Genomic DNA, 26636 nt, shown 5'->3' with positions numbered 1-26636 from the left:
CATCTGCTTCTTCTCAGGTTAAATGCCAACCAGATTCGCAGCAGCAGCCTCTTTGGAAAGGCTCACATTTGTGGACAGACATCTTCTGTGTTGAGTTTGAAACAAAACGGTGATTATCTAACAAGCATGAACCTGCATCCCACAACACATGTGCCAGCACAAAGATAAAAACCAACTCCTACTGGCTGATTTTGAAGTATCAATGTTAGCCATTCAATCCATTTTCTTTTCCATTCAGCACTTGAATGAGGCTTCATCCATGTCTCATATGGCCCAGCAGACTCTTTTGATGCTCCATAAATAGGCACACCTACACACATAGACTAGTCCAAAGCAGCAACACTGTATGACCCCATACAGGGGGTCATACCCCAAACAGGTATGCTGACATCAAGATGTACACCAGGACTCCACCAAGGGGCAAGCAGCCCAATACCAGGCTATACCACAACTTCATTTTCTATTTTGACTGATCATTACATGAATAAATCTGGTGGCACTCTGGAGATACAGATACCATGTTGTTGTTGCTGTTGTAAAGCTGCACAATTGCCCTGGGGCATCTGCTGGTTTTACTTGTGCTATGATGGGAATAGTTAATGAAAGCTCACAGTCTATCGACAATCAGAGAAGAAAAATCACCTCTGAGTACATTGGGTGTGGAGTGACAGCTTCGTTTTGAACTGTGGTGACATGCTGAAGATGAAGGCCAACAAGTAAAACAATACTGACTTTAATTAAATCAGATTTTTGCAGATATTCATCAGGCATATTTTCAAGAAACTATTTTCCTTTCCACGTGTGCACGACTGCATATGCATCTAAAGGAATTTGGGGCATATGATGATAAAAAGCAATCCAACCTTAATTTTATAACTGTAATTAATAGCACCGTCATTCTTAATAAGCCAAAATGCTCTACTGAAATGTATTTGTGATTTGTGACCAACAGACAGCTCAGGACAGCCTGAGATTTTTCTTGTCTGACCACAGTTTCTCTTCTGCCAGTGTTCTGCCAACAATATTCAATTAAACAGCTCTGACTTTTAATAAGAGACAAGAATCAGGCCAGCACCAAGCATTTCCATGAGCTAACACTTCTATTGCCATCACTACACCTGAGCACCTAAAGCTGAAATATTTCTTTCAGCAAAAACCCAGAATTTTTCTTGTTTTAGCAAGAACCTTCTACACCTCAGTGAACACTACAGCACAGTGAAGGTGTGCGAGTCAGAAGACGGCCCGTGACAAAGCTAAGAAGAGAAAAAAAAGTTGGTATTCCTTTTAAAGGAGCATTCACTCCACCTGGTATTTCAAATGTCAAACTGGTATTAACTGCATCAAGCACTGATCAAAATACACAAGACAGAGATTGCTGAGAAAATTATCACGAGCATCTAAATTGGCTGTCATCACTAGGTGGAGTTTGAGAAAGTAAGAGCCGTCAGCATCTCCCTATGTACCCTTCTGGCGAGGCTTTGTGTTTTTGATTGCCCTAATACAAAAGACAAACTATCTCTCAATAAAGCAGAGAAAAAAAGCTAGCTAAGAAATTGCCCTTGCTTTCCAGCCTGCTGGCACATAACCATTCATTAATTGAGGACGCAGGGGGATCTGCTGGCTGGCCCCTTGCAAAGCTTTCAGTGACAACTTTGTCCCCGATTTGCAAGCGAGGTGCTGAATGTTACAAGTTCATAAAGTATATAAAGACTTTATAATACAGAAACCTCTGCCATTGTCTCCCTTTTACAGACCACGATTGCACCAAGATCTAGTTTAAGGAGTTTTTCAGTATTTAAAAAGAAATAACAACAATTACACACACACACACACAAGTTAAAATTGTGAGACAGTTTAGATGTAGGTGATTCCCCTCGGGCAAAGGGATGGACCAGGAAACTTCTCAGCATCTCTTTCAGCCCCGTTTCCTGTGCTTTCAAAAAGATTTATGAAGTTTTTAAAAAGCAAAGAGTTAACAGAAGGAAGAAACCACCACCTCAGCATCCTCTGAAAACAGACACAGCTCTTAGGGTCCTGACAAGCAGGTTCTCACGAGTCTCAGTGCAGCAATTTAAGACATTATTGCTCCAGCTCTTTATTTTGCTCCTCTATCAGAAATTACAGCTCTTTGTAACGGGGTTAATAGAAGCGAACACGCGCCTGCTCTCCGGCTGCCCCAGTTCACAGCCTGGTGTATTAATACAGCCCTACCAGCGACAGTTTGCTCATGCTAATATGCTACACAATCAGCGTGATTAACTGATGTACTAACACGTTCCCTCCTGCCACGTTGTTACAGGGGCAGCAATATCCAGCAAACAGCCAGGCTGAACTGCTGCAAGGCATCACAGGAAGGTTTTCCAGAGGACATTGGTCAGACCCTTTGGAACAAGAAGGCAGCACATTTCAGCTCCTCATAGGCAAAGCCATACTCTGGTGGAAAGAGCAGACCTAGAGAAAATAAAATACTGAATTCCAACAGTTTTCCTTCAAATAAATCCATGCAATATAAAAATTAGAAGAACTGATATCATGGGAAGTTCTAAGAATTTCTAAAAGAATTATTAATTTTAATTTTGTCTGTATCTTTATTCTATATGTTTATGTAAACAACGTATAGACACTAACATAGTACTTAGTTTTAAAATATTTTTTTAAAAACCATGGAGAGAGCCATTTTCCAAGCTGGAAGGATTCTGCATGACTGAATCCCTCTCCTCCTTCACAGAGTTCTGGATTTTTGAAATACCAAGCCTTGCCAGACCAAAACAAATTCTGAAAATGTCAAAGCAATACACGAAGCATTGCACTCCGCTGAGTATTTGTATGCCACCTCTAGAGCAGTTATCTGTGAATTCCCCATCAACTTGTGATATCCAGACAGCCTCATTTATGAAATGCAAACGTAGCAAGCAAACCACAGCTCCAGTCCCTTATGACCTCACCACTCGCAGTGGTCAGCGGGACAGCGCAGTCCTGCGCGGAGCCCGTACTCCCAGGGCCAAACCACCCACGCCACGCACTCACCCACCTCTCAAGCTGTGGACTTTCAGCACTCATCCTCTGAAAAACCATAAAGTCCAAAGTGTTATTTTTCAGTGTACGTTTGGTGGTGAGCACATACTGTGAAGGCAGCTCTTCCTGTTAGCACTCCAGTACTTTATATTTCCAACTTCCTGTAACTATTCACACTTCCTAATAACAGTTTGCGGTGGACTTGCATTCAGTGACATTCACACAGACTTAAAAAATTGCAACAGCCACCAGCTTACTCTTGCCTGATAAGCTGACACGTACAGGTAACCACGCAGCAGACAGCTGTTAAGTCCCTGGTTTAGAAATACTGACTGATTCTGTGCTCTCCTAACTATTTCCAAGTGTATTACCAAATCTGAAACCTAAAAGTGCATGGGTGTGTTTGCTGTTTCTGGATTGTTTGTGGGGTTTTTTGTTTGTTTGGGGGTTTGTTTGTTTAAATAACAGGGCTAGTTTCTATTTTTGTCTAAGTCCGTATCAGCTTATTGATCTAAGGGTTGCCACCAGTAAAACCAAAGCAGAATTAGGGCAACGGGTTTGTTATTTTAAAAAGATCCCATGGTTTAAAAAGAACACAAAAGGTTTCTAAAAACAACTTCAAAAGCCTAAATGCATTAGCTAGGTTGTGAAGACCACCCGATTCAAGCACATCAAAATACAATCTTAACAGGCGATGCAGGCAAATGCTAAGGGTCAGGAAGAACAAGCCACTTACCAAAAAAAGCAACAACTCTGAAAACATGTTAGCTACACATCTGGTTTTTGGTTTTCTTTCCACAGACAGACTGCACACGTTTGAGACCAGACATGCCATGTTCATCCTGCCAATGATAAGACACTGTCCACTGATAAGAAGATAAGCATTACTCTCCGCAACTACAGATGCCTTGAGGTGTGTTTTTTTGTGTGCCAGTGGTTTTGAGTAAGAATTTAAACATTGGATTTTGAAATAGACTGCCCATGCAAGCTCTTCATTGAAATCCAAGTCCACCTATGACATGCTGGATTTATTTCTCCTTCACCTGCATTTCCATCACTGTCCCCATCCGAGTTCCTATTTGCAGCTGAGAAACCACCAGAGAAGACATGAAACATGCAGATACAAAAATGTCTTTGATTTGAGCTAGAACTAAAGCGTTGCACCAACCTGATTTTCATCGCCACTTAAAAGTGCCCTTCACTCAAGTGCACTAGTCCTCCTACCTCAGAAGGACTGGCATGGAAACAGTTGCAAGATAAAGCTTGGGTGAGCGCAAGTTGCTAACATGACAGCCCGATCCAGGTACTAATCCTTCAGGAATTTCCCACAATTCCTGCCCCCTCATGTAAAAGGAAAGACAAGGGTTTTTTTGTCTTGTACCCTGCAAAGGCATAATCACAAAGCTTATCTTGCTGTTGGACAATGGAGGACAGAATTTGCTACCAGACATCTCAGTCCAGAACTCAAGTGAGGGTACAGCCTGTGGGGATGTGGAAACCTGAAGTTTATTTACAGGATGGCTGCTCATTTTTAAGACAGGCACACTCAAGAGAATCATCTTGAGTAGTGATGGTCTGAGCTCTGCCCAATGAATCTGTCCCCCAAAAAGTTTATCAGCTAAATCAGAATATTATCAACGCTGCTTCTGAGCAAGCGTATTCTGGATAGACTAGAACAAAGGCAGTCCTTGGGGGGGGTTGTTATTAAATGGGCTAATTTATCTTCACCCAAACATCTGCTTTCCTGCAGTTATTAAACTGCCTGGCTTCCAGGTGAATGCACAGCAAACAAAGGACTGCTCCACTTTCACTCACCTGAACTCTGCCAGTTCATTGAGCACCCGAGCAGTGGATACAGTATTTACAACACCCAATTAGAGTCCAGCCTGACCAAAAACCGAGCGCTGAATGGACAGACTGTACCAAAACAAAACGACACCATAATACTGGCTGCTATCTACAACTCCAAGCCTCTGATCGCTTGCTTTCAGTTTCTTTGCACTTGGCCTCGATCCACGTTTGTAGATAACACATTAAAGACAGCGATAGATGCGTAGAGAAACAAACCCTGCCAGCTAGAGCTCCGAAATGCTGCACAGTCGATACCTGGTTGAGGTTTGACAGAGCCTACCCAAACCAAATCCACTTCCCACTATGAGCAATCAACTAACCCCTGCACAGCACATCACCCAAAGCAGATCAAAGCCGTGCCAGCCTGCGGGTACCCCAGAAACAAGCCCACCTCACCCTTTTGTTGCGAGGAACACACCAAACTCGTCTCACTACCAGAGCTGTGAGAGTCGTGAGGAACAGCCAGATGCAGAAACCTCTGATCCAGTGACCCAGAGAGAACACCCCAACTGCAGTTGTTGAGTTTTTCATTACTCTCTGGAATTCTACAAAGGGAGTACCAGATCCCCAGAGGAGAAACACGCTATTCATCATTAAACAGCAAAGTTTGGCATACACCACAATGACTTGGTCTCCAGGAGGACCTAGCGACACGCTGCGACTGCTACCAAGGACACAATCAGAGGGGGTTTTTAGGCTCTTCTTCCATTAGCAGACAGAGGCAAAGGTGTCAGTATCACAAATTCCAATTTTTATTTTTCAGATTTAATTTTGCTGTACAACTAGAACAAGCACAAAGGCTTCCTCGCGGGACCTCGAGCTGCAGCTCAAATACCAAAGTGTCTCATGGAAATAACACCAAGAGTTCAGAAATCGACACTGATACAGAAATTGGAACACTTCTTAACAAACACAACCAAAACTTTCCAAGACAAAGATCCCTAGTGCCAGATTGCTGTTCCCTGGGGACAGGCAAAGTATGCAGATAATTAAGCTTACTCGAGTTTACAACTTGTAACCTTGATGTCATTTTCTGGAAACAAACTATATTTAAGGAAAAAAAAAAAAGAGGGGAAAAAAAGGAAGAAAATATTTACATTTTATCAACATACAACTTGTTCACATGAACGACCACCAAATAAGTTCCCATATGTTATCAGAAGGAGGTTTACAGCGTGACGTGACCTAGCGTACAAATCCAAGGCTTTCAAAGTATGGCTCACATCCCGCTGCCAGCACTCCGCAGCCCCCAAACCCATCCCTCACTTATGGTTATTCAGCTTCTCTGCAACTGTTTTCACTGAAATATTTTCAGCATCCATCTGAACAGACATGTTTTATCCTCTGGAAAGAAGCTAATCCTGCCACCAACTTTGCTCCACACTGTCCCGTTTTCCTCCTCTTTTTGGCTGCTAGATCCCAGCCTTTCTTCTTCTTCCCATTTCTGGAGCTTTTTCAGTTTCTTTCCTAATCTTTGATACCCTTGTTTGGCGGCCATGCTCAGGTACATTATCATCTTGGTCTTCCTCTACCTAGTGTATGTGCAGTCTCTCTACCTCCTCTCCTTTCCACCCGGGTTTTTCCCTCTCACTTCTGACCCGCTGCTTCTCCACTGTTGTCACTCCACCTCGAAGGCCAGACCCTGTGCCCTCTTCTACCACTACAGCATCACTCCCAGCAGACTCCTTCACTCCAGTTTCACCAATAAAACTGTCAAACTTTAACTGTAGTTGCTGCAGCCTCTGAGGCCATGACCTGCCAGCTCCCTGAAGATCACCACAGGATCTTTGGGACAAACTTAGAAGCCCTCATTCTGCCAGAGACTCGGTATTCTCAACAGCTTGAAGGAAGAGGATGAGAAATAGGCTGCGATCCCCGCAGCAGGTCATACAGATCTGCACTTGAGTTTCTCACAGCTCTTTTTATTCCATGTACCACAGCGTGAAGGCAGGGATGAAGCCCATCAGCCTTACATGAGGATGCAAACTGAAAGACAGACCGCCCTCTGAACCTGCCCCTCGCTTTTCGGGTGGGGGCACCAACACAAGTGAGAGATACGGGCAATTTGTATGCCATTTTTTCTGCATGTGGACAACACCCTGAAACGATAAGGGCAGACAGTTTGGCACACACATTTTGTTCACGAGGAGCAGCCTGAGACGTTTTTCTTTTCAGGAGGACAGGGAAGACCAGGCGTGACACACCCATCGCTCGCCCATCCTCAGAAACACCACTCGCTCAATCCACCCCATCATCCCTATTGCCAGGGGAGATCTGAGTGTCATCACCACAACCGCCGACCCAAAGCACTTAGCACAGACCACGTTCACACAGCACAAGCTCCAGGTCGCACATCCTTGGGACAAGACAGTGGAACAGTGGTTTTCCCCTTAGGGAAGACACATTCCAGCAGTAAGCCTGAGGCAGAGGCCGATCGGACAGGACTGATGCACGCTGCCTCTTGGCATGTGCTTCCTTCGCAGAGGAATCACACCCCAGTAGTGTGAGAAGCGGGAACAGGACAAGCACTGCTCATGATTTTCCTGTTTCCTATGGGGGATACTTTGCTCACACACAACACCCCTGCAAAGACACCTGCCTCGGTGAGGGACCTCACTGGAGCCACCCCTCGCACACCGGTATGTGAGGTGTGCACCGGGGAGGGGTTCTATCTGTGGGGAGCACCACACACCAGCACTCATCATCTCCTCAGGCCGCCTCGCTCCACAGGTGCCCGAGGAGCCCCCCAGGCCTCCTGCGGGGGTGGCAGAGGGGGGTGACAGCACAGCGCAGCGGGACACGACGTGCCCAAGACCCCGAAAGCGGCACTTCCCCGCCTGAGGCGAGACACGCCAGGGGCCTGAGGGAAGCACGGACCGCCAGCCCGGCGGGAGGGCACACAGAGCAGCCGGGCGCAGCGCTGACGGCCGGAGCTGCCATGGCGGGCGGGCGGGCGGCCCGCTGCAGGGGCCGGGGCCTCCCCACGCAGCCCCGGTGGCGGCCGAGGCGGCCGGTGTCCCGGTACCCCGGTGCATCACGGGCGGCGCGACCCGCGGGAGGGTGGTGGGGGAGGGGGGGAGCCGCTGATCCCCCGCCCCCTTTCCCCCCCCTCCCCTTCCCTTCCCCCCCTCCCTCCCCCCCCCCCCGCAGGCGGGACCCGCCGGTCCGCGCCGGCTGGGGCCGGTTCCAGCCGGTGCCGCGCGGGCGGGCGGCGGGTCTCCGTGCGCGCGTGCCGCACGCTGCCCGCTGACGTCAGGCGCGTGTTGGCGCGCGGGCGGGCGGGCGGCGGCGGGGAAGCTCTCGCTACGTACGTGTAGTGCTGCGGCTTCTCGGGCTGCGCCTGCAGCGCGCTGGCGGCGCTCGCCGGCCCGGCCGCGGCGGGGCCGCTCGCCACCGGGCCCTTGGACATGCCTCCTGCCTTCCGCTCCCGCCGCCGCCGCTACCGCCGAGGAGACCTTTATTATTCACTCTGCGCGGTCCGCACGGAGGGCGCCGCGCGCAGGCGCCGCCGCCGCCATTGCCGCCCCGGTGCGCGGGGCGGGGTGGGACTTGTAGTCCCGCCGCGCGCGCGCGCTCCGCCAACCCGGGACGCGGCGGGCGGCGGCTTCCGGTCGGCGGGACAACAGCTCCCAGAGGCGCCCGGCGGCGGCGCGGGCCCCGCTTCCTGCCGCGCGGGGCACGACGGGATTTGTAGTGCCGGGGGGAAGAGGGAGGGAGGGCGCGCTAGGGCGCCCCCCGGCGGCGGGGCGGGATCGCACCCGCTGCGAGGCTTCGTCAGCGCGGCCGGCCCCGGGGAAAGGCCCGAGGCCGGGGATCCCGCCGAGCCCCGGGGGCGGCACCGAGCACCGCCCCCCCATCTTCTGCGTGCGAGGGAGGCCGCGGGGGAGGCTGGGCCAGGAGGCCCATGAGAGGATGAGGAGTTATTTGCGGCAGGCGGCCTCACTTCCTTCCTCTCCCCCCCCCCCCCCCTTCGTCCGCCTCAGGGACTGGACGCGGGATCATGGCGACCTGGCCCAGGGTTATTTTAGTGCTGGCAGCTCCACGGCCTTCCCCACCCTCGGGAAGGGTCCAGGAAGTGCCTGGGAATAGCACTGCAGTCCCGAGGAGGAGGAGGAGGAAGGAGGAAGGTCCAGCAAGGCACCTACCTCTGAATAGGTGACACCAAAGGGTCACACCTGCTGGGTCATCAGAGGATCGCGCCGGCCCCCTCTTCTCCCCGGGGAGATATTCCCCCTCTGAAAGAAGCTCTGTCCAAGGAAGCAGCTGAATTCCCACGTGAAGAGCTTCCTCCGTAAATTAACTTCTCTCCCCGGGGAGGAAATGATACGAGTTTCTTTTAATAGGACTTTGATCTCTTGGGCTCCGCACAGAACCGCTTCCCTCGCTGGGATCCTCCAGCTGTGTGGTAAAGGGCAGCAAGGATTTATAAGGCAAACACCTTTTTTTAACTCTGCCAGCACGCGCGGGGTGAACGATGTTAATAATAAACTTCTGGGCCTGGTCCGTGTGCCGCCTGTGTAGCGGTTTTGGGGAGGGAAAGAGCTTTTTTAATTCTCATTTATGCTGATTCAGCACCCACTGCAGGCAGGCTGGCTTTTACTGAGGTAGTTTAACAGCTTATTCCCCTGCATTCGGGGAAATAAGTCACAGGATATCAACACCTCCTTATTCACCTAACAACCCTCTGCCAGAGGCTGGAGCACTATAATTATGCAGCTCATGGTCAAGTGGGACACCTTTTCGTAAGTCAGTATGCAGGGAGGCATTGCAGTTAATATCTACATCTACCCGCCGACAGTCCCAAGATAAAATCACTTCACTGATGAACCTGAAGAAAAAAACCCCTTCAATTACTGACGAATCACACTGAAAAACACCCTCAACGTGCGCTCTGTGCGCAGGGATTTGAAAACCACAGACTCAAAGGCTTGTTTGCTGATGTTTAATGGACAATGTGGTGCCAACACCGTTTCCTCTTCCAGTTCTTTTTTGTTTCACCATCGGGACAACTCACCACACACTCTGCCAAGCAGAGGCAGTAATGTTTAAGACACGCCAGGTGCCTGGGGCGCACTGACTTCCACCCTTGCATAGGTCCTCGTTAATGCCAGCTTGTTTGTTCTCCCCAGCTTTGGTGTGGACGCCTTTCCCTCAGCCCATTTCATCCAAGAGGACATACAGCTTATCTCCAGGTCTTAAAAAAAAGAATGAAAAAATCAAAAGTATCTCTAAAATTCGAAGTGGAAGCAGCTACTGCTAACAAAAGCATAGGAAAGGGAGTGTCTAAGGAGCCTCAACTCCCAGCAACAAGCATTAAGCACTGGTCTCCTGGCATTAATGAGAGCGGAGGCCACCCTTAAAAATAACAAATTTGAAGGATATGCTGTTATGAGAACAGGTTTCTAGATTTCTTCTTCCTAAGTGAGAACACCTCAGTCACAAGAGGAATTCTTTACTTCAGACTTCCCAAAACGCATACAGTACAAACAACTCCTACAGCTCCCAAGTCACTCCATGGACGTGTGGCTTTCTCTCTCTAACAAATAATTAACATTTGCCTTTACAAGAAAGAAAATCGACTTGAAAAGGAGGACCAGGGGCAGAGGGGATGTGCAGAAGGCGACGTTCCCCCAGCAGCCCCGGCCATGGCACACGTGACGGTCCTGTCGCACCATATTGGCACGCCTGCCTGCCTGACCCCAGCAGGCGGAAGAGCCAGAGACAGGCTCCCTACGTGCCGAGCTCCCTTGCCGTGGCAATCCTCACTCTGCCCGCTGCGCCGGGCCTTGGCCTGAGACACTCGGGTGTTCGGGGAGGGTGCGAAACCTCGTGCAGAACCTGCGTGATCGCAGCGGCGCTCCAGTTCGCGCAGCTCACGGGTACCTTTAGGAGCGGCGGTTCTCACCAGGCGTCTTGTTTGCGTTCGCTGTGCTACAACTACGGGGCGTTTGGGACCTGTTCTTCCTGATCGTGGTACCCTTCCCGTGGGGAAAGGGCCCTGCCTCCGCTCCAAGCTGTCACTGGGACCACAGTGGAATAGTTAATAGGTAGCAAGGTGTAACTCTTCAGGCAGCAACCTCCCCCCCCCTCAAAGGCTGTCTTTTGGTTTGTTATTTCTCTCCCTACACGCTGCCAACAGGGAACATGGATTCTGGCTTTGTGCTTGGGATGAAACTTTGCAATTTGCTTTAGCGTTGGAGTTTTAATGCTGCCTACAAAGCCCGTGGAATTTGGGGTACAGAGGGGCACAGGCTCAACCTCTGCTGGCTCCCGGGGCTGGCTCCCAGCCCTTGGTGGCCTTCCCAGGGCTCTCCCCGACTTTCTGCGGGGGTCACAGACCAGCTGGGCTGCCCGCTCCGAATCCAAGTCCGCGAGAAGCGCCCCTAGGCCGCTGCAGTGATAAAGCCAGGCAAGAAACGCCGGAGGCGCTGCCAGAGCCCATTCCCTTCCGAGGGGCTTCGCTCGGCCCCGCCGACACTCGCGAGTGCGGCGGAGGGGAGGGGGGGGGGCGTGATAGGAGCGGGGGGGGGGAGCGCAGGCTCCGAGCGACCGGAGCCGCACACCGCAGGCTCCCGCGCCTTGCCTGATGGACGCCGCTCCTCGCGGCCTTGCTGGCTGCGGCTCCCGAGGGAGGCGGAGGCAATTGGGGGGGGCAACGACGGGGGAGGGGGCCATCGCCACCCCCCCCCACCCCGGACGGCCCCGCGGCCTGGCCCGGCCCTCCGCCGCTCGCAGCCCCCCGCCAGGCGCCTCCGCACCACACGCCAGGAAAGGCGCTTTGGGGCGGGGGCGGGTACGGGGAGGAGAGCTGGGAGGCGGCGGGGGCCGCCGGGGCCGGCCGGGGGGTGCCCGGGGGAACCCGCCGCCCCGCCGCGCCCCGCCGGCGCTCGCCCCGCTCCTATTGACTTCCCATTGTGGAGCTTTGCAACAAAGGGTAGGATCCAAACCCTGCCCCGTTTCGTCCAATCAGGGCGCAAAGCGCCCACCCTCCGCCGATTGGCTCCTTCTCTCCTCACAATACCCAATCGGACGCCTACTTTAACAACCAATCAGCGGCCGGGCATGCGCCCAATCAGCGCCGAGGAACCGGAGCACGGCCTTTGTGTCTCCACGGCGCCGGCGGAGGTCCCGGCCAATGGTACGGCGCGCTGCTGCCAGGCTTTGTGAGGTCACCGCGCCGTGTGCCGCCCCCGCTATAAAGTACGTGTCCCCGCGGCGGGGAGGGCGCAGTGTGGGGGACGTTGCGTGACGACAGGTTCGTGGTGGGAGCAGCGTAGATTTCGGTGCGCAGCGCTACCGGTCCCGGTGCTTCCTTCTTCGCCGAGGGGTGAGTGTCAGGCGGCGGGCGCGGTTCGGGGCGGACGGTGGCGGTGCGCGGCCGTTGGTGGCCTCGGTTCCTTCTGGAGCTTGGCAGGCAGGCCGGGCCTTGCCTACGTGCCCTGAGTCATGGCCGGTTCCCATCCCCCACCCCGGCCCTCGGGGTGGCCTGGGAGGAAGAAGGAGGCGGCGTGACTCAGTCCGCTTCCCCCGGGGAAGGGGAGCGGCCGGGCCGCGACGTGAAGCGGGGGTGGAGGGGGAACCATGACGCCTCCTTCCCCTCCCGGGGGAGGCCGCTGGCCGCCTGCCCGTCTCGGCGAGGGGGGAGGGTAGCTCGTCGACATCTGCCGTTTCTGGGGCTTGAGGGGATTGGGGAGGCGCTGCGTCGCTGGGCCTGGCGGACCTCGTTGGCGTGGGGATGGGGAGAGCTGGGCCCTGTGTCACGCGTGCCTGTCCCCGTAGGTAAGTGAAGAAAAATGGCCCGTACAAAGCAGACCGCCCGCAAGTCCACTGGGGGGAAGGCTCCGCGCAAGCAGCTGGCCACCAAGGCGGCCCGGAAAAGCGCCCCCTCTACTGGCGGCGTCAAGAAGCCTCACCGTTACAGGTAAGGCCGCCGGTACAGGTAAGGCCGCCGGTACGGTACAGCCCGGCGCTGCCGCAGCCCCTGCCCGGGCTCACCCGCTCACTTCTCCCTCGTTCAACCAGGCCGGGTACTGTCGCTCTCCGTGAGATCCGTCGCTACCAGAAGTCCACGGAGCTGCTGATCCGCAAGCTGCCCTTCCAGCGGCTGGTCAGGGAAATCGCCCAAGACTTCAAAACAGACTTGAGGTTCCAGAGTGCAGCCATCGGTGCGCTGCAGGTATTGCTTAGTGGCCTGCTGGGCCTCGGCACTCGTGATGCCAAGTTTGTTTTGCTGAGGGTTTCTAACGACATTTCTTCTTGTGCTCTCGAAACAGGAGGCCAGTGAAGCATATCTGGTGGGTCTGTTTGAAGATACAAACCTGTGCGCCATCCATGCCAAGAGAGTCACCATCATGCCCAAAGATATCCAGTTGGCTCGCAGGATACGGGGGGAGAGGGCTTAAGTGAAGGCTGTTTTTATGGTGTTTTGTAGTAAATTCTGTAAAATACTTTGGTTTTAATTTGTGACTTTTTTTGTAAGAAATTGTTTATAATATGTTGCATTTGTACTTAAGTCATTCCATCTTTCACTCAGGATGAATGCTAAAAGTGACTGTTCACATAAACCTCAGTGATGTGAGCCTTGTTGCTCAGGAGTGACAAGTTGCTAATATGCAGAAGGGATGGGTGATCTTTCTTGCTTCTCATGCATGTTTCTGTATGTTAATGACTTGTTGGGTAGCTAAACTTGTAAGGTACTAGAATTGATATAAATGTGTACAGGGTCCTTTTGCAATAAAACTGGTTATGACTTGATCCAAGTGTTTAACAATTGGGGCTGTTAGTCTGACCATACATCACTGTGATCAAATGTGGACTTTTTCAGAGGGTAAAACTACAAGTCTTAACCACAGTGTAACTTACAGTTTCCTAAAAACGTAAACCTGGCAGCTATAGAATACACTATGTGCATTTATAATAGCTATTTTATATATTGTAGTGTCAACATTTTTAAATTAAATGTTTTACATTCACATGTTGAGGAGTCTTTGTCATTTGGTTTCTATGGGCTTGAAGCAGCTTCCTCCTGGCTCTGAGAGGTTAGCGGTTGGCTCCTGTCACCCCAGCCTGCTGCTCTGGCAACTTAATTTTTGGTCAACTGACTGGAGAACTAGCCCTGCCCTCCCCCACCCCCCCACCTGAGGTTTTTGGAGGCTTTGTGCAGGTTGAGTCATCGTTCTTGGCCAGAGCTGAGCCCTGCAGCTGCAGGGGAGGAATAGCCTGATGTGCCTGGGCAGCAGCCTTCAGGGAGGGCTGCCTTTTTTTTTTTTTTTCTCTGAGAATTAACTGCTTATTAGACTACTACTCAAGCTAAGCTTTTTCTCAGTTCCAGGGGAAGAAAATAGGCTGTAGCTCTGCCTATTCTGGGGTGGGGCTGTGAGCCCAAGTCCCAGTGACAGCAGCCATCACAGGCTGGTATGCTAGGGCAAGAGCCAATTGCAGGGCCTGAGTGCAAACTGCTGTTTTCCCATCTCAGTGTTTCTGATGAAACAGGATTGTACTCAAACCTTCCACGCAGGCTCGTGTTCTCAGCACTACCTTGCAAGGTTGTGGTAGAGGGAAGCTGCTCTGACTGCACTCAAAAGTGGTAATTAGCATCTAAATTGAAGTGGAAGAGCTGAGGAGCACTGGCCTCAAAGAACAGGCTGCACGACTCGACTGGGGCTGGCACGGAAGCGGCTGGGCAAGCCGGTTTGATTTATTTCAGGGAAGTTAATGCTGCAGCAGGAGCAGCCGTGGTTTGTACCAGAGGGCTGGCTGTGCAGTTTGAAGACCGGACGTGTTCACAATGTGTTGGCAGCATGGGTGCAGCAAGTGCTTCTGCAGCCTGAAGCCATCCTGGCTGCAGGGGCTGCGTTGCTCAGGGTGCTGGAGCCAGGGCTTTCCCTTAGACAAACCACTCCGTGTGCTTAAATCCTGCAGCTGGAGGAACCGGTGCTCCTTACCCTGCGCTCTTACACAACCTCCTCACTTCACTGCCCTGCTACAAGTGTGCTTGGAACAGACAGCCACCAGCCACTACCATTATCAAACCCAGCCCTGAGCAGCCCAAAACACATTTGAAACCCAATCTTGGGTCTTTTTAGAACAGGTATTTCCCTTCACTGCTAAACCTACAGGGGAAAGGGTTTCCTTGGCTCTAAATTGCTTTGAAGGCCCAGATCAGTTAAGCACCACCTCAGACAGGGGGAGCAGGGGTAGCTCAGCTGAGGGGTGCAGCCTGCCACAGGGACACCATGCAGGGATGTCCCCTTTGGAAACACAAGGATCCCTGTGGTCCAGGAGCCCTGAGATTTGGGAGTGCCCCACAGCATGTGTTTAGATAGGCTACAAGTAACAACTCCAAACGCTGCGGTTAGCAACGCTTGAGCTGGCACTGAGCTGCAGTAGCAGGCCAGGCTCCTGCAGGAAGAGTGTGCTTTAAAGTAACATCCCTCAAAAACAATGCTGCTGCTAAGAACGTGGAGGAAACCACCCCCTGGCTGTGCCTGAAAGCTGGTTTGTGAAATAAAATCATGGTCTAGCAGCCCTTCTTATATAAACACCACCATACCCCCGCCCCCAACCCACCAGAAAGCTGTCCCAAAGTATCTCTTCAACCCACTACCCTCAACAAGAAGAAAGGAAGTTCGATGTTGCACGTGTTGTTGGGCCAGAATAGCAACCCTTGGTATTCCACAGCCTCCCTGTGCTGATATCTGAAGACATAAACCATTCCCTTACCAATTCTCCTGACAATTTCCTCGCTTTCTTGCTCAGAACTCGAGGCGAACACCAGACAGTCGAACGTGCTCCCGTTAGGGCTCTCTGGGGAAGCACTAAAAATGGAAACACATACATTAGCCAGCAGCGAGCTGCTCTGAAAGCCCAGCCCAGACTTGGAACCGCACCAGAGCCCCTGCGGCTGGTCAGGACACTGCTTGTTTATTTTCTAAGCCCCACACCCCTCCATAAACCACCCCCCTCTCCTCCCAGGGCCCACGGGTGACACTTACGCCACGCAGAAGGCGAATAAATTGCTGCTGTCCACGCAGCATCCCACGCAGGAGATGGTGGGGTAGGGGTAGCGGCACAGGACCTGTGCAGGGATGAAGATGGCTGTGCAGGCTGCGGTTGGTTCCTGTTGTCCCTGTTCCTGGTTTAAACTGGCCCCGCAGCCCCTCCAGCTGCGAGATCAGCAGCCTCAGGAGTCACTCATTTTTTCTTGTAACCACTCTCACCCAGAGCTCGGGTCTCACCTTGGAAGAGGTCTTCTCCTGTACAAGGACTTCTGCTTCCCTCACATCAAAGAAAACCTCCTGAATAGGGGACAGAGAGGAAGAAATCCCTACCAGCACAGCACACAATTTTAATTAGACATTTCCAAGAGAGAACCTATTCCAAAGCAGAGGTAAGGCAGTGCAATCAGGCACAGCCCCTCCAAGGAGCTTTCTCCATGTTGCTCTTTTTGTCACCACTCAGTGCTCTCACACTTCAATCTTTTCACAAATCACCCCCTGAAATCTCATGTAACAGGGACCTGAGCCCTAAACAACCCTGGAAACGGCCTCAGCATTCCCACAGTTTTTCAGGTGTTTTCCTGCAGATGGTTGTATTTATTTTTCTCCCTTAATGCACCTTCCTATCCTGGCTGCAGAGGTGTTTCTAACCAGAATAACCCCCACAGGGGTGGTGGTGTGTCAGACTTGGGCAGGGCAAGCAGATCTGGAGCTGGCAGGAAGAGTTCCCGGACAAAGACCCTCTTTCCTATAGGTTTCTCACCAAGCCCTTCCCAGGATGCCCTCAGCCCCATCGCTCACCCTTGGTGCCAAGTGCCTCTCCAGCACAGCCGAGATGGCCTGATCTAGCACCTCTTTGCCACCATGCTGAAACAGATCAGGAAGGAAGGAATAACCCACAGGCACGTGACAAGAAACCCAGAAGAGACAATTTACCCCTGGGCATGTCTCTGACCCATCACCTCACCGTCCCAACGCTGGTCCGGCCCAGGTACCGCAGGTTGTAGAGCAGCCTGGGAAGAAGAGGGCTTAGGAGCATCAGAGCAAGGACCCTGCACATCCCCCTCCTGCTCTTTATGGGGAGGATGCACACAGCCCCCCATCACTCCCAGACCACGGGTGCAGCTTTGAACCCCTCCAGCATTGACCGGAGACAGTGTGTGCACAGGGCTGCTCCAATGCTGGGGTTCCCAGCACAGCCCAGGGGCTCCCCACAGCCCTGGCCCTACCTGCCCCCCTGCAGCTTCTGTGGCTCTCCCTTGCCCCTGCGCCGGGGGCTGCGCTGGAGCTGGAAGCAGGGCTCCTTCTCCTTCAGGATCTTCAGGTAAGGCAGCAGCGGCTCATAGATTCCCCCATCGTGCCACCACCACCGCAGCAGGCGGAAGCTGAGCGGTTGGCCCTTCAGCTTCTGCAGCTCAGCTCCAGCCTGGAAGGAGGGCAAGGGGAGCAGAGGAGAGGATGGGGGGCAGGAGAAGGGGACACACGCCAGCTCACCATGCCCACCCACCTGCCCGCTGTAGGCGTTTCTCAGGGAGCAGCCATTGATCTCGTCGAGGATGTCGCCGGCCAGCACCACCTCGTCCACCTCTGCCTGGCTGTCCGGGAGAACCTCGGTGACAAAGACTCGGCCATCCACATACCTGGGGGTGCAGCCAAACCCCAGCTCAGCTGGGGACCAAGCCCGGCTTCCCCAGCCCTTTGTGTCATCAGTGATGTTTGGGAGGCTGGGAAAAGCCACCCCATAGTCAGCAGATACCGTCAAGGCTGAGTGAATAGGGAGAAAAACACCTGAGACAGCCCCAAGGCTCTCAGGGGAGTATTCACCTCAGTTTTGGGGGTTGGGGGGGTGGGGTGTTAAGGGCTATGTGGCCCAGATCCAACTGGAGACCAGAGAGGAGGATCAAGGGCTCCTACCTGAGCACCATCCCCAGTGCTCGGCATGGGACTGTCTCATAAGTGATGCACACCTAGAAGAGAGTGGCTGGGGACAGTGATGCTGGCAATGGCCAGAGGTTGCCCACAGAAGACAACCAGGTGGAGTCCCCTTGCCCTGGATCATTTCCCCTACTAATGCCAAACCAGGGCCTGGGGAGCCCAGGGAGAGGCTGGTCCCCCTGTGCCTCAGGTTGAGCTGGGACCATCAGCAGCTGCTTGTCCCTGTCTTCTCCTAGGATCCAGCTGCATCCAGCCCCTGGAGGGACAACCCTGCTAGGCAGATAGGACAGCAACGCAGCACCTAAACCCTCAACTCAGCAGTGAGCCCTCCTCCCTCACCCCATGTGTCCCCACACAGCCCGGGGAGCGCTGCTGCCTCTCCCTAAAGCTGCTGCTGTTCTCGGCAGCACTTACTGTCACATCGCATTAGCCAGGGACCCGAAAGGCTCCTCGGCTGGGAGCGCTGGCTGTTCGACATGCCCAAAAGCCAGTGGGGTCCCAGCCTCCACAGCAGCGCTGCAGCTCGGCGCACGCTCTAACCAGCCCCAAAGCTGCCTTCAGCTGTTATTTGGGATTCTTTTGGGTTACACAGACAGTGAGAGGATGCTCCTCATCTTGAAAAGAGATCAAGGCATCCCCACTGTTCTCAATAAAGGCGCCGATATTTCACTGTGCAAAACCAAGAGTGAAACTGACTGACATGTAATCTGTGTCAGCCCAGGGAAACAGGGAATTTGTGGCAAGAAAGGAGGGAAGGGAGCATAGAAAAGCTTCATGTACATCAGCAATTTAGGCCTAGGTACTACCCTTGCTTGGTTTGATCCCCAGGAATGCTGGGATCTGCTCCCAGTGACAGTGCAGGCACCCAGCAGGATCTGACCTTGGTGGCAGAGGCTGGGCGGGGAGTTGGGTGACAATCCCTCCCCACCAAATCATTCCTTATCCTCCTCATCCTCCTCATTCGACTTTTCAGACAGGGTGGCACAAGGACAGGTCTGGGGAGACACAAGCTCTTACCGGTAGCAGCCAGCTTTCATCCAAGAAGCTGCAATTCTACAAACAAAGGAGAGCCAGTGCCATCAGTCCCAGCAAGGAAAGGGCTAGGGCCCCACGCTGGCAGCCATGTGCTGGCCACCACCCCGCTGATTTGTCACCGTACCTGCAGGTCCAGGGAGAAATCCATCTCTGTCATCACCAGCAGCAGCGAGAGGAAAGGCTCTGCAGAGGGATGGGGATGGAGAGGCAGTGTCACCATCAGGCTCCCTGCAGCAGGAGCCTCGCAGGGACACAGCAGAGGTCCAAATAAAGCCATTTTCAGTGTAACTAATGAGCCCTGGGGAGTGAGGCCTTGAGAGCATCTCAGCACCATGGCACCCAAGCTGCTGCTGGAGGCTTGTCCTGGGATCCTGCTGCCAGCACAGGAAAGAGAAATCCAGCAGCTCAGTGCTTGATTTCCCCAAATTCAGACTAAGGCTTGCAGCAAATGCTGCTGATGAGCAACTTTCTCTCCATGTCTCTCCCTAAATGCTGCCTAGGCTGTCCTGTATGAGTCTCACAATTACACTGACAGAGATTTGCAGTCTGCTCATGCACCAGCAGCATGAGTGATTTATAAGCCATCCAGTACAGGTTTAACACAGGCTTATTTATCATAATCAAAAGATTAAAGGCTTTCACCCTGGCCTGGCCCCCTGAAGGAGCATGGCTGTGGGTAGAGCAGTGCAGCCTGTCAAGGCAACACAGCCATTTACCACACTGAACCCCCAGTGTGACCCCACGCACAGGAACATGGCCAGGCCCAGCCAGCAAGGGTTCTCCTCAGAGCCAGACCACTGGGCCTGCTTAAACCAGCATCCTCAGTACAAAGAAAGAACACGAAAGACACTTCAGCAGCAGTTTTCCTATCCTATGACACTAAAACCAACCTTAGATGGATTCAAACCACGTTTAAATATTTACACCTCTTTTTTTTCCCATCGCTGCAACAGCACATTTAGATTTTTACCTCTAACTTTGGCTTAGAAAATCACAGTGGCCTATTTCCCTTCCTCCCCGGAGCAGCTGCAACACCTGCGGCAGCCACCCTGGGGCAGGTTACATCCCACCTCCCAGGAGCTGCTCTCTTACCCAGGAGTTCTTCATTGCCGAGGATGGAGCTCAGCGGGTCATAAACCTGCAACGCAGAGGAGCGGCACCATTACACTGCAGTTTCACTGCCTGTTGCCCCCTGAGAGCATCTCCCCACCGTGTGCTGCACCTCCAGGAGCCGGGGGGTCCGTGTCAGCTCCCGCACAGCTGCTGCCAGCACCTTCTCCTGCAGAGCCAAGCGCAGAAAGTACCGCCCACGGCCCTGTGCTGTCCGTGTCTTCTCACAGCTGGCTGCTTTCTGGATGCTGATGGAGAGAGGGGTCGGCCTGTTTGGGGAGAGGGGAAGCAGCTCAGGGCAGAAACTTTGTTGGTGCACAGGAGCATCCCCCCCACCAGGGTCAATGGGCTGAGCACGTCATGACAGGCACTACCATGGCTCAGTTTATCATCCCCCACCCATCTTGGGGCTGCTCACCTGCCTCCATCCCCTGTGGGAAGCTGCTCCAGCCAGTGCCAGTAATCCCGCCTCCTGAAGCCCCAGGCTGGCTCTGCGGGAGAAAGGGAGCAGGAGGCCCCTCACCATGGGCACTGGGACGCTACCATCCCCCCACCCAAGCACAAAAGCCACTCACGTCGGAGCCCCTTGCGCAGGATGCTCTCCAGCAGCTGGCAGAGGGAGGCGAGGTGTGGAGAGGTGTCCGTGCAGGGCTCCCGGCCCTCCCGCAGCCGCAGCACCCTGCCTGCGGTGAGGGGGGGAGCATCAGCACCCACGGGTGCCCCCAGCCGGGCGTGGGGGGGGTGGAAAGCAGCCCACGCACAGCTCCGGGGTGGGTCGCAGGTGCCCGACACCCCAGCGGGATGCACGCCCTGGCTGCCCGCAACCGCACCGGGAGGAAGCTCGGGTAAACTTCCCCAAAGCCAAGGCCAGGTGCAAAGAGCTGGTCTGGTGGCGGGGCTGGGGCTGGCCCTGCCACGGCGGCCCCGGGCCGGGCCGTCGGTCCGGCCAAACCGGTACAGCGAGGGGCCGGGCCCCCGGGCGGGGGCTGCCGGAGGAAGCGGGTACCGGGTCCCTGGTGGGCGCCCACGCTCACCTTTAAGGGCGCTCAGCAGCGGCTCCTTCCTGGCCATGGGCTCGTCCCCCCGCCCACGGGGTCCCGGGGAACCGGTAACCGGCCCCGCCCCGCCCCGGGAGCGGAGCAGCCCGGCCCCGGGGGGGGGGGGGTGGGGGGTGGGGAGGGAAGAGGGAGTGGGTGGAGGGCGTCAACCCTCGTGGCTCACACCCACCCGGGGCCGGTACGTGGCACTGAGAGTTCTCTGTGTGCACACACGCACTGACCGGCAAGGGACGCGCCCGCAGGTGCCCGTACGGATACAGCGGGCAGCGACCGGCAATGGTGTGTGTGCGGGGATATATATACATATATACACGTATATATACATATATGCACATATACCGGGCACCGGTGGGGATCCGGGTCTCTGTGCACCCGCCTCAGCGTCTGCACTGGCATAAGCCGTGTATGGGGGGAGATACGCGTACCCAAAAGCGCCGGTACCGGCACCGCCATGGCTGCGCGCCGGGCGCGGGTAGGTGGCACTCTCGCCCCGCCTAGAGAAACGCACACGGCCGGGGCGTGCACCGGGAAGGGCTCCCCGGCTCCGCCGCGGCCCCGCAGCGCCGCCACTTCGAGCCCGGCCGCCGGCGGAACGGAGCCGGGGGCGGAGCGGAGCGGCCATGGCGGACACGGTGGCGGAGCCCGGGTCGCTCCCGTTGCTGGCGGCCGCCCGCCGGGCGTACGAAGCGGCTTTCGGGGGGGCGGCGGCGCTGGCGGCGTGGGCCCCCGCTCGGGTCAACCTCATCGGCGAGCACACCGACTACAACGGCGGTTTCGTGCTGCCCATGGTAAGGGCTGTGCTCCGCCGCCCCGGCCCCGCGATCCCTCCGTGTCCGCCTTCCGGGTCCTCTCTGCAACCTCCCGGGGTGGCCCCGGCCGCCGTCTACCCCGCCTGCCCCAGGATGTACCCCCGAGATCCATCCCCCACTCCGGACACCGCGGGATCCTCCGGGATTCCCCCACCTTCAGATCACCAGAGCTGGGAGCAGCGGGGGCAGCATCCCACAGACCAGCCCCTAACACACTGCAGGGGGGCTGCGATCCCCCCTCCCCTCCCACTTCTTCAGGGGACTGAAGGCTCATTTCTGCAACCCCATCAAACAATTCTCTGGTCCTGGCGAGCCGTGTTTTGCTGGCAGCCATGGTTTGAAACAGCTGGAGCTTCCTGCCCTCCTTCGGCTTGGTGGTGAAGCCCCCTCACAGTCCCAAATCGAAGCTACAGCTTATTACTTGAGGCTGAGGAGCGTGGGGACAGGCCAGCTAAGCTCCCCCGTGGGCAAGAAAATTTCCCAAAGCTTCTCATGGCCTCATCGTCCCCTGGACCCCAGCAGCCAGCACCCCGGTTCTGAGCTGGGGTGGTTGGTCATGGCATTTCGGTGCTCAGCCTGACACTGTGCAGCATTAAATAGCCAGTCAGTTAAATGCTGTGGTGAGCCAGGCTGTACGGTGGGGATGGGTGGCTCTGTGCGGGCAGAGTTAAGGGTAACACATCTTGGGTGCTGCCAGCCCTGGGTGAGGCAGCCGCCACTGGGGATGCTCCAAGGGGTCTGAATCCTCCTTCCCCCTCCCAGGCCCTGCAGCTGGGGACGGTGCTGGTGGGATCCCCTACGCAGGACGGGACCATCTCCATCGTCACCACCTCGGAGGAGGCGGACAAGCCCCACAGGGTGCAGTTCCCGGTTCCCCGCCAAGACAGCCCCCTGAGCCCGGGAGAGCCGCGCTGGGCCAACTATGTCAAGGGCGTCATCCAGCACTACCGGGGTGAGGCCCAGTGATGCCGGGCAGGTCAGAGCCCCATTGCGTGGGGTTGGTGCTCTGTGCCCAGCTTTTGGTGGGCTCCAGGGACCGGTGCAATCCTGCAGCTGCTTCTGGGGCCAGGCTCCAGCAGAGACACTTACAGCTCCAAAGACCACTGGGTTTGGGGGGCATGTTGTGCCGTGGGTCACCCTGCATTTTAAAATAGGATATTGGACAGGGGTCCTTCTCCATCAGTTCCCCATGAGCTGTTGGGGCAGGGCAGCCCCCCAGCCCTGCAGGGGCTCATGGCTCTCCTCCCTTCTGTTCCTGCAGGTGGTCCTGTGCCGGGCTTCAGCGCTGTGATAGCCAGTGACATCCCCCTGGGTGGGGGCCTCTCCAGCTCGGCCGCTCTGGAAGTGGCTACTTACACCTTCCTCCAGCAGCTCTGTCCTGGTAAGGCAGCTGCCGGTCCTGGCCCATGGCACCTCCGTTCCCAGTGGGGAGCTGGGATGAGGGGGTCCCAAAGCCCAGAGGGAAACGTCACTGTGGAGTGGGTCACACCCCCCTGCTGCAGCTGGATCTGGTACCACCATGGCTGTGGGTCTTCTCATTCTCATCCAGCCTGAAGTGCCCTTACTTCTAAAGGCCATGGACCATCCCTGGGGCTGGCCAGGGTGGTGAGAGGATGCTCCCCTGGCAGCATCTTCTCCGCACCTTCATGTTCCCAAAACCTGAGAGATCTGAGACACCAGTGTCACATTATTGCATCCATCTGGATCCAGGGACCATGTTGGCACAGATGCTGGTGCAGGAGCAAACGCCCACAACTGATGCTTTAGCAAAACGCTGATCCATGGGAAAACAGCTCTTGACCTTGTTCTTGCTCCCTCTGCTCTGAGGCAAGGGACAAAGGTCCCAGAGCTGCTAACATGTGTCTCTCTGCTCTGGCACAGATGATGGTGATTTGGTAGCCAAGGCGCTGGCATGCCAGAAAGCGGAGCACACGTTTGCCGGCATGCCCTGCGGGATCATGGACCAGTTCATATCCGTGATGGGCAAGGAAGGCCACGCACTGCTCATTGACTGCAGGTCAGGGCTGAGCACTGAGCTCGCTGCACCTTGCCCTCTTCCTCAGCCAGGCAGGATGAGCTGGTCCCTTGGCTGTGAAATAAATGCAAGAGTGCAGGGAGGGGTTAACCCCTGCACTGGCCCAAAAATCTCATTGCAAGGCTGGGGCTTGCCATTAAAAAGCTCTCAGCCTTTTAATTCCCATGTCTTGATTCCTCCTGCTGCCTCCTTTCTGCCTCTTGCCTGGGCTGTCTTTCCTGCAGAGCTGTTAGGGTCCATTATGGGACTAGTAGTTGGGAGTGAAATGCTCAAGCAAAGTGGACTTTGACTCTCTGGAAGCAGGAGCTGCCTGCCACGTGGCCTCTACCTGGATGGCCAAGGGCTGGAGCAGGCAGTGGGGACGGGCACACAAACCATGCTGAGCTCTTGCTGCAGGTCCCTGGAGACCGTCCTTGTCCCGCTGACTGATGCCAGCTTAGCCGTCCTCATCACCAACTCCAACGTGTGTCACACACTGACGGGCAGCGAGTACCCCACGCGCCGGCGGCAGTGCGAGGAGGCAGCGGCGGTACTCGGCAAGATGAGTCTGCGAGACGCCACCATGGCTGAGCTGGAAGGTAGGGACAGCCCCTCCCTTGGCTCTGGCTGCTCCTTGGGGCAGCAGGAGCTCGGTGCCCCATGGCACAAGCTGAGCCTGCAGGGCAGAAGTCAGGGTGGGTGGATGGAAGGATGAGTGGAAGGATGGATGCTGGCACACGGGCTTACCACAAGTGGAGAAACGGGATTTCAGGATGTGGCTGTCCTCACCCCCAGCAGCACCCCACAGACTCAGATGGCTTTGCTGCAAGGATGTACATATCTCCACAGACTCCAGGAGCTACATGGGTGAGGGGTTGTACCAGCGGGCCAGGCACGTCATCAGTGAGATAGCACGGACAGCCCAGGCAGCACAAGCACTGCATGACAGGGACTACAAGACGTTTGGGAGGCTGATGGTGGAGAGTCACAACTCCCTCAGGTGAGGATGTACCACCTCTGGGCAGGGCACCAGCGGTGGTTGTGCCCTCATGGGGTTCCCTTGCCCAGGGGTGCTGCACTGGTGGCAGCCAGAGCTGTGTCCTGTCCAGGACCTCTCACAGCGCAGCATGCTGGAGAGTTTTAAGACAAGCCCCACAGGCTTCAGTTGTGGGGATGGGGAGTGGTGGGATGAGGCTTCCAGTCTTGTACATGACAGATGAGTGCTGCTTACAGCATCACCTCGCAGGTCCCTGATGCTCACAACCTCGCTCATGTATACATGCACTACAGGCAGTGCTCCGGGATCAGCAGCATCCTGCGTTGCTGCAGTTTGCTGCAGCAGTTTGCTGCACCAAGATGCATGTTTTGGCTGTTCATGGTGCAGGGGCTACAGCTGGGTGCAGGACAGGGCTGACCATGGGTCTCCTCTCTCCAGGGATGACTATGAAGTGAGCTGCCCGGAGCTGGACGAGCTAGTTGCAGCAGCCCTGGAGGTTGACGGTGTTTATGGCAGCAGGATGACCGGGGGAGGCTTTGGAGGCTGCACGGTGACACTGCTAGAGGCTGCAGCTGCAGAGAGAGCCCAGCACCACATCAAGGTACGTGAGAGAAAAGTGCCTGGAGACTGACTTACAGACCCCAAGGAACCACGCAGGGGCACGGCCCTGGGGATGCTGTTGAAGCTGTGGGTCCTGAGGCACTTGGGGTGGTGTAGCCCACCCAGTGCAGCCCCAAGTCTGCTGATGCTGCCAGGCTCTTGCAGGCAGTTCAGGACCTTGGTGGTCACGGAGTGGTGCCCAGGGGACCTTACTGCATTGAGAAAGTGAGTGAAAATGTGCCAGATGAGCTTTGGGAAGGAAAGGCTGCTAGGGAAAAATAGTCCAAGTTGAGATTAGGTAACACCAGCAGTTACAGCCCAGGAAAGAGCTTGGTGCCATCATCAATGTTCTCTAAATCAGAAGCTCAGTGGACACCAGTAGTGTGGGCAGCACAGGACTTTTCTCCTGGCTCTGGCATCCCCCAGCCTGGGCTCTTACTTTGGCTTGGAATGGGTCCAGAGCACCAGCACTTACTGTTCCTCTTGTCTCCTAGGAGAAATACAGTGGCACAGCCACCTTCTACCTCACCAAACCCTCTGGAGGGGCAAAGGTGCTGCCTCTGTAGAGGATCGACTGCCTGTCCTGGGATCCCCTCCTGCTGGGAGGCTGCTGCTCCTCTTGCTTCATAAGGACATCGATCGGTCTGTCTTTCACTTGCCTAATAAAAGCAAAATGTTTGCACAGTTCTGCACCCACCTGAGCTGACACCGAAGTTCCTGGGGACCATTCCTCGGAGGAGGCTGGTTTAACTCCAGTTTATACTGGTGTAACGAGCCATTATGGGGGGATGCAGCATGCAGTAGTGCCTCTGGAGCTGCAGTCTCCAGCAGGGATAGAGCTGAAGGAACAGCAGGCATGGAAGCTTAGCAGAAACCCCTGCTTGGGTATCTGCCCTTCATCTGCTGCTGCAGATGGAGAATATCAGGGGAGGATGATTTGAAGTTGTTGGGGTTTTTTTTTCCCTAAAGAAAAGGGAAGAGGCAGGCTGTAGAGAAAACATTTATTGAGGGCAAGAGGAAGCCATCTGATCAAAGACCAGCTGTCAAGAATTGGTTGTTGGATCCACCTTGGAAAGGCTGAAACATCACCACCCCTAATGACCAGAGGAAAAATAAGTGAGGCTGTTGTAGTGCGAGGCATTGGTTAGGTAGGGATGGCATAGTCCTGGAGAGCAGCAGATGATGAGCTGGGCTCTTCTCTTGGGTAACAGGATG

At 54.9% G+C, this 26636-nt stretch overlaps 4 protein-coding genes across 4 annotated transcripts in view; 2 read left to right on the top strand and 2 right to left on the bottom strand.

The window, feature by feature from the left end:
• UNK (unk zinc finger) overlaps positions 1-8275 on the bottom strand; it is a gene marked incomplete at its 5' end in the record, with an annotated part of 41574 nt that extends 33299 nt beyond the window's left edge. The window contains one exon of the mRNA XM_084273392.1: positions 8178-8275. Coding sequence (XP_084129518.1) covers positions 8178-8275 — 98 coding nt within the window. The remainder of the gene's footprint in view (positions 1-8177) is intronic.
• A 3817-nt stretch (positions 8276-12092) lies between these two features.
• Positions 12093-13838, top strand: H3-3B (H3.3 histone B). Its single transcript, XM_084273483.1, has 4 exons — positions 12093-12193; positions 12646-12787; positions 12889-13042; positions 13140-13838. The coding sequence occupies exons 2-4, from the start codon at positions 12660-12662 to the stop codon at positions 13266-13268; spliced, it is 411 nt and encodes a 136-aa protein (XP_084129609.1). The 5' UTR covers positions 12093-12193; positions 12646-12659; the 3' UTR covers positions 13269-13838.
• Positions 13839-14578: 740 nt separating this feature from the next.
• LOC311199611 (uncharacterized protein) lies at positions 14579-21014 on the bottom strand (the record flags this gene model as incomplete). The annotated part of the gene is made up of 15 exons (XM_084273732.1): positions 14579-14787; positions 15589-15683; positions 15861-15943; positions 16104-16163; positions 16665-16730; positions 16831-16876; positions 17093-17503; positions 17778-17830; positions 18816-18851; positions 18958-19016; positions 19926-19971; positions 20056-20212; positions 20362-20434; positions 20519-20626; positions 20978-21014. 15 exons carry the CDS (start codon positions 21012-21014, stop codon positions 14753-14755), a joined length of 1365 nt encoding a protein of 454 aa, XP_084129858.1. The 3' UTR covers positions 14579-14752.
• Positions 21015-21621: 607 nt separating this feature from the next.
• Positions 21622-26108, top strand: GALK1 (galactokinase 1; the record flags this gene model as incomplete). Its single annotated transcript, XM_084273439.1, has 8 exons — positions 21622-21789; positions 22573-22762; positions 23072-23191; positions 23692-23827; positions 24242-24423; positions 24674-24824; positions 25260-25422; positions 25916-26108. 8 exons carry the CDS (start codon positions 21622-21624, stop codon positions 25985-25987), a joined length of 1182 nt encoding a protein of 393 aa, XP_084129565.1. The 3' UTR covers positions 25988-26108.
• Between the last annotated feature and the right edge of the window lie 528 nt (positions 26109-26636).

The sequence above is a fragment of the Gallinula chloropus genome (assembly GCF_964237585.1).
Source record: "Gallinula chloropus genome assembly, chromosome: 20".
Taxonomy (NCBI): Eukaryota; Metazoa; Chordata; class Aves; order Gruiformes; family Rallidae; genus Gallinula; species Gallinula chloropus.
The sequence above is the reverse complement of the archived record's forward strand: the minus strand, read 5'-3'. Positions and strand labels throughout refer to the sequence as shown.

Bases quoted from the DNA above. Each gene is read 5' to 3' on its own strand.
- H3-3B (XM_084273483.1), top strand. From the start codon at position 12,660: ATGGCCCGTACAAAGCAGACCGCCCGCAAGTCCACTGGGGGGAAGGCT. The intron at 12,788-12,888 runs GTAAGGCCGCCG...TCGTTCAACCAG, and splicing joins AAGAAGCCTCACCGTTACAG to GCCGGGTACTGTCGCTCTCC. The intron at 13,043-13,139 runs GTATTGCTTAGT...CTCTCGAAACAG, and splicing joins CAGCCATCGGTGCGCTGCAG to GAGGCCAGTGAAGCATATCT.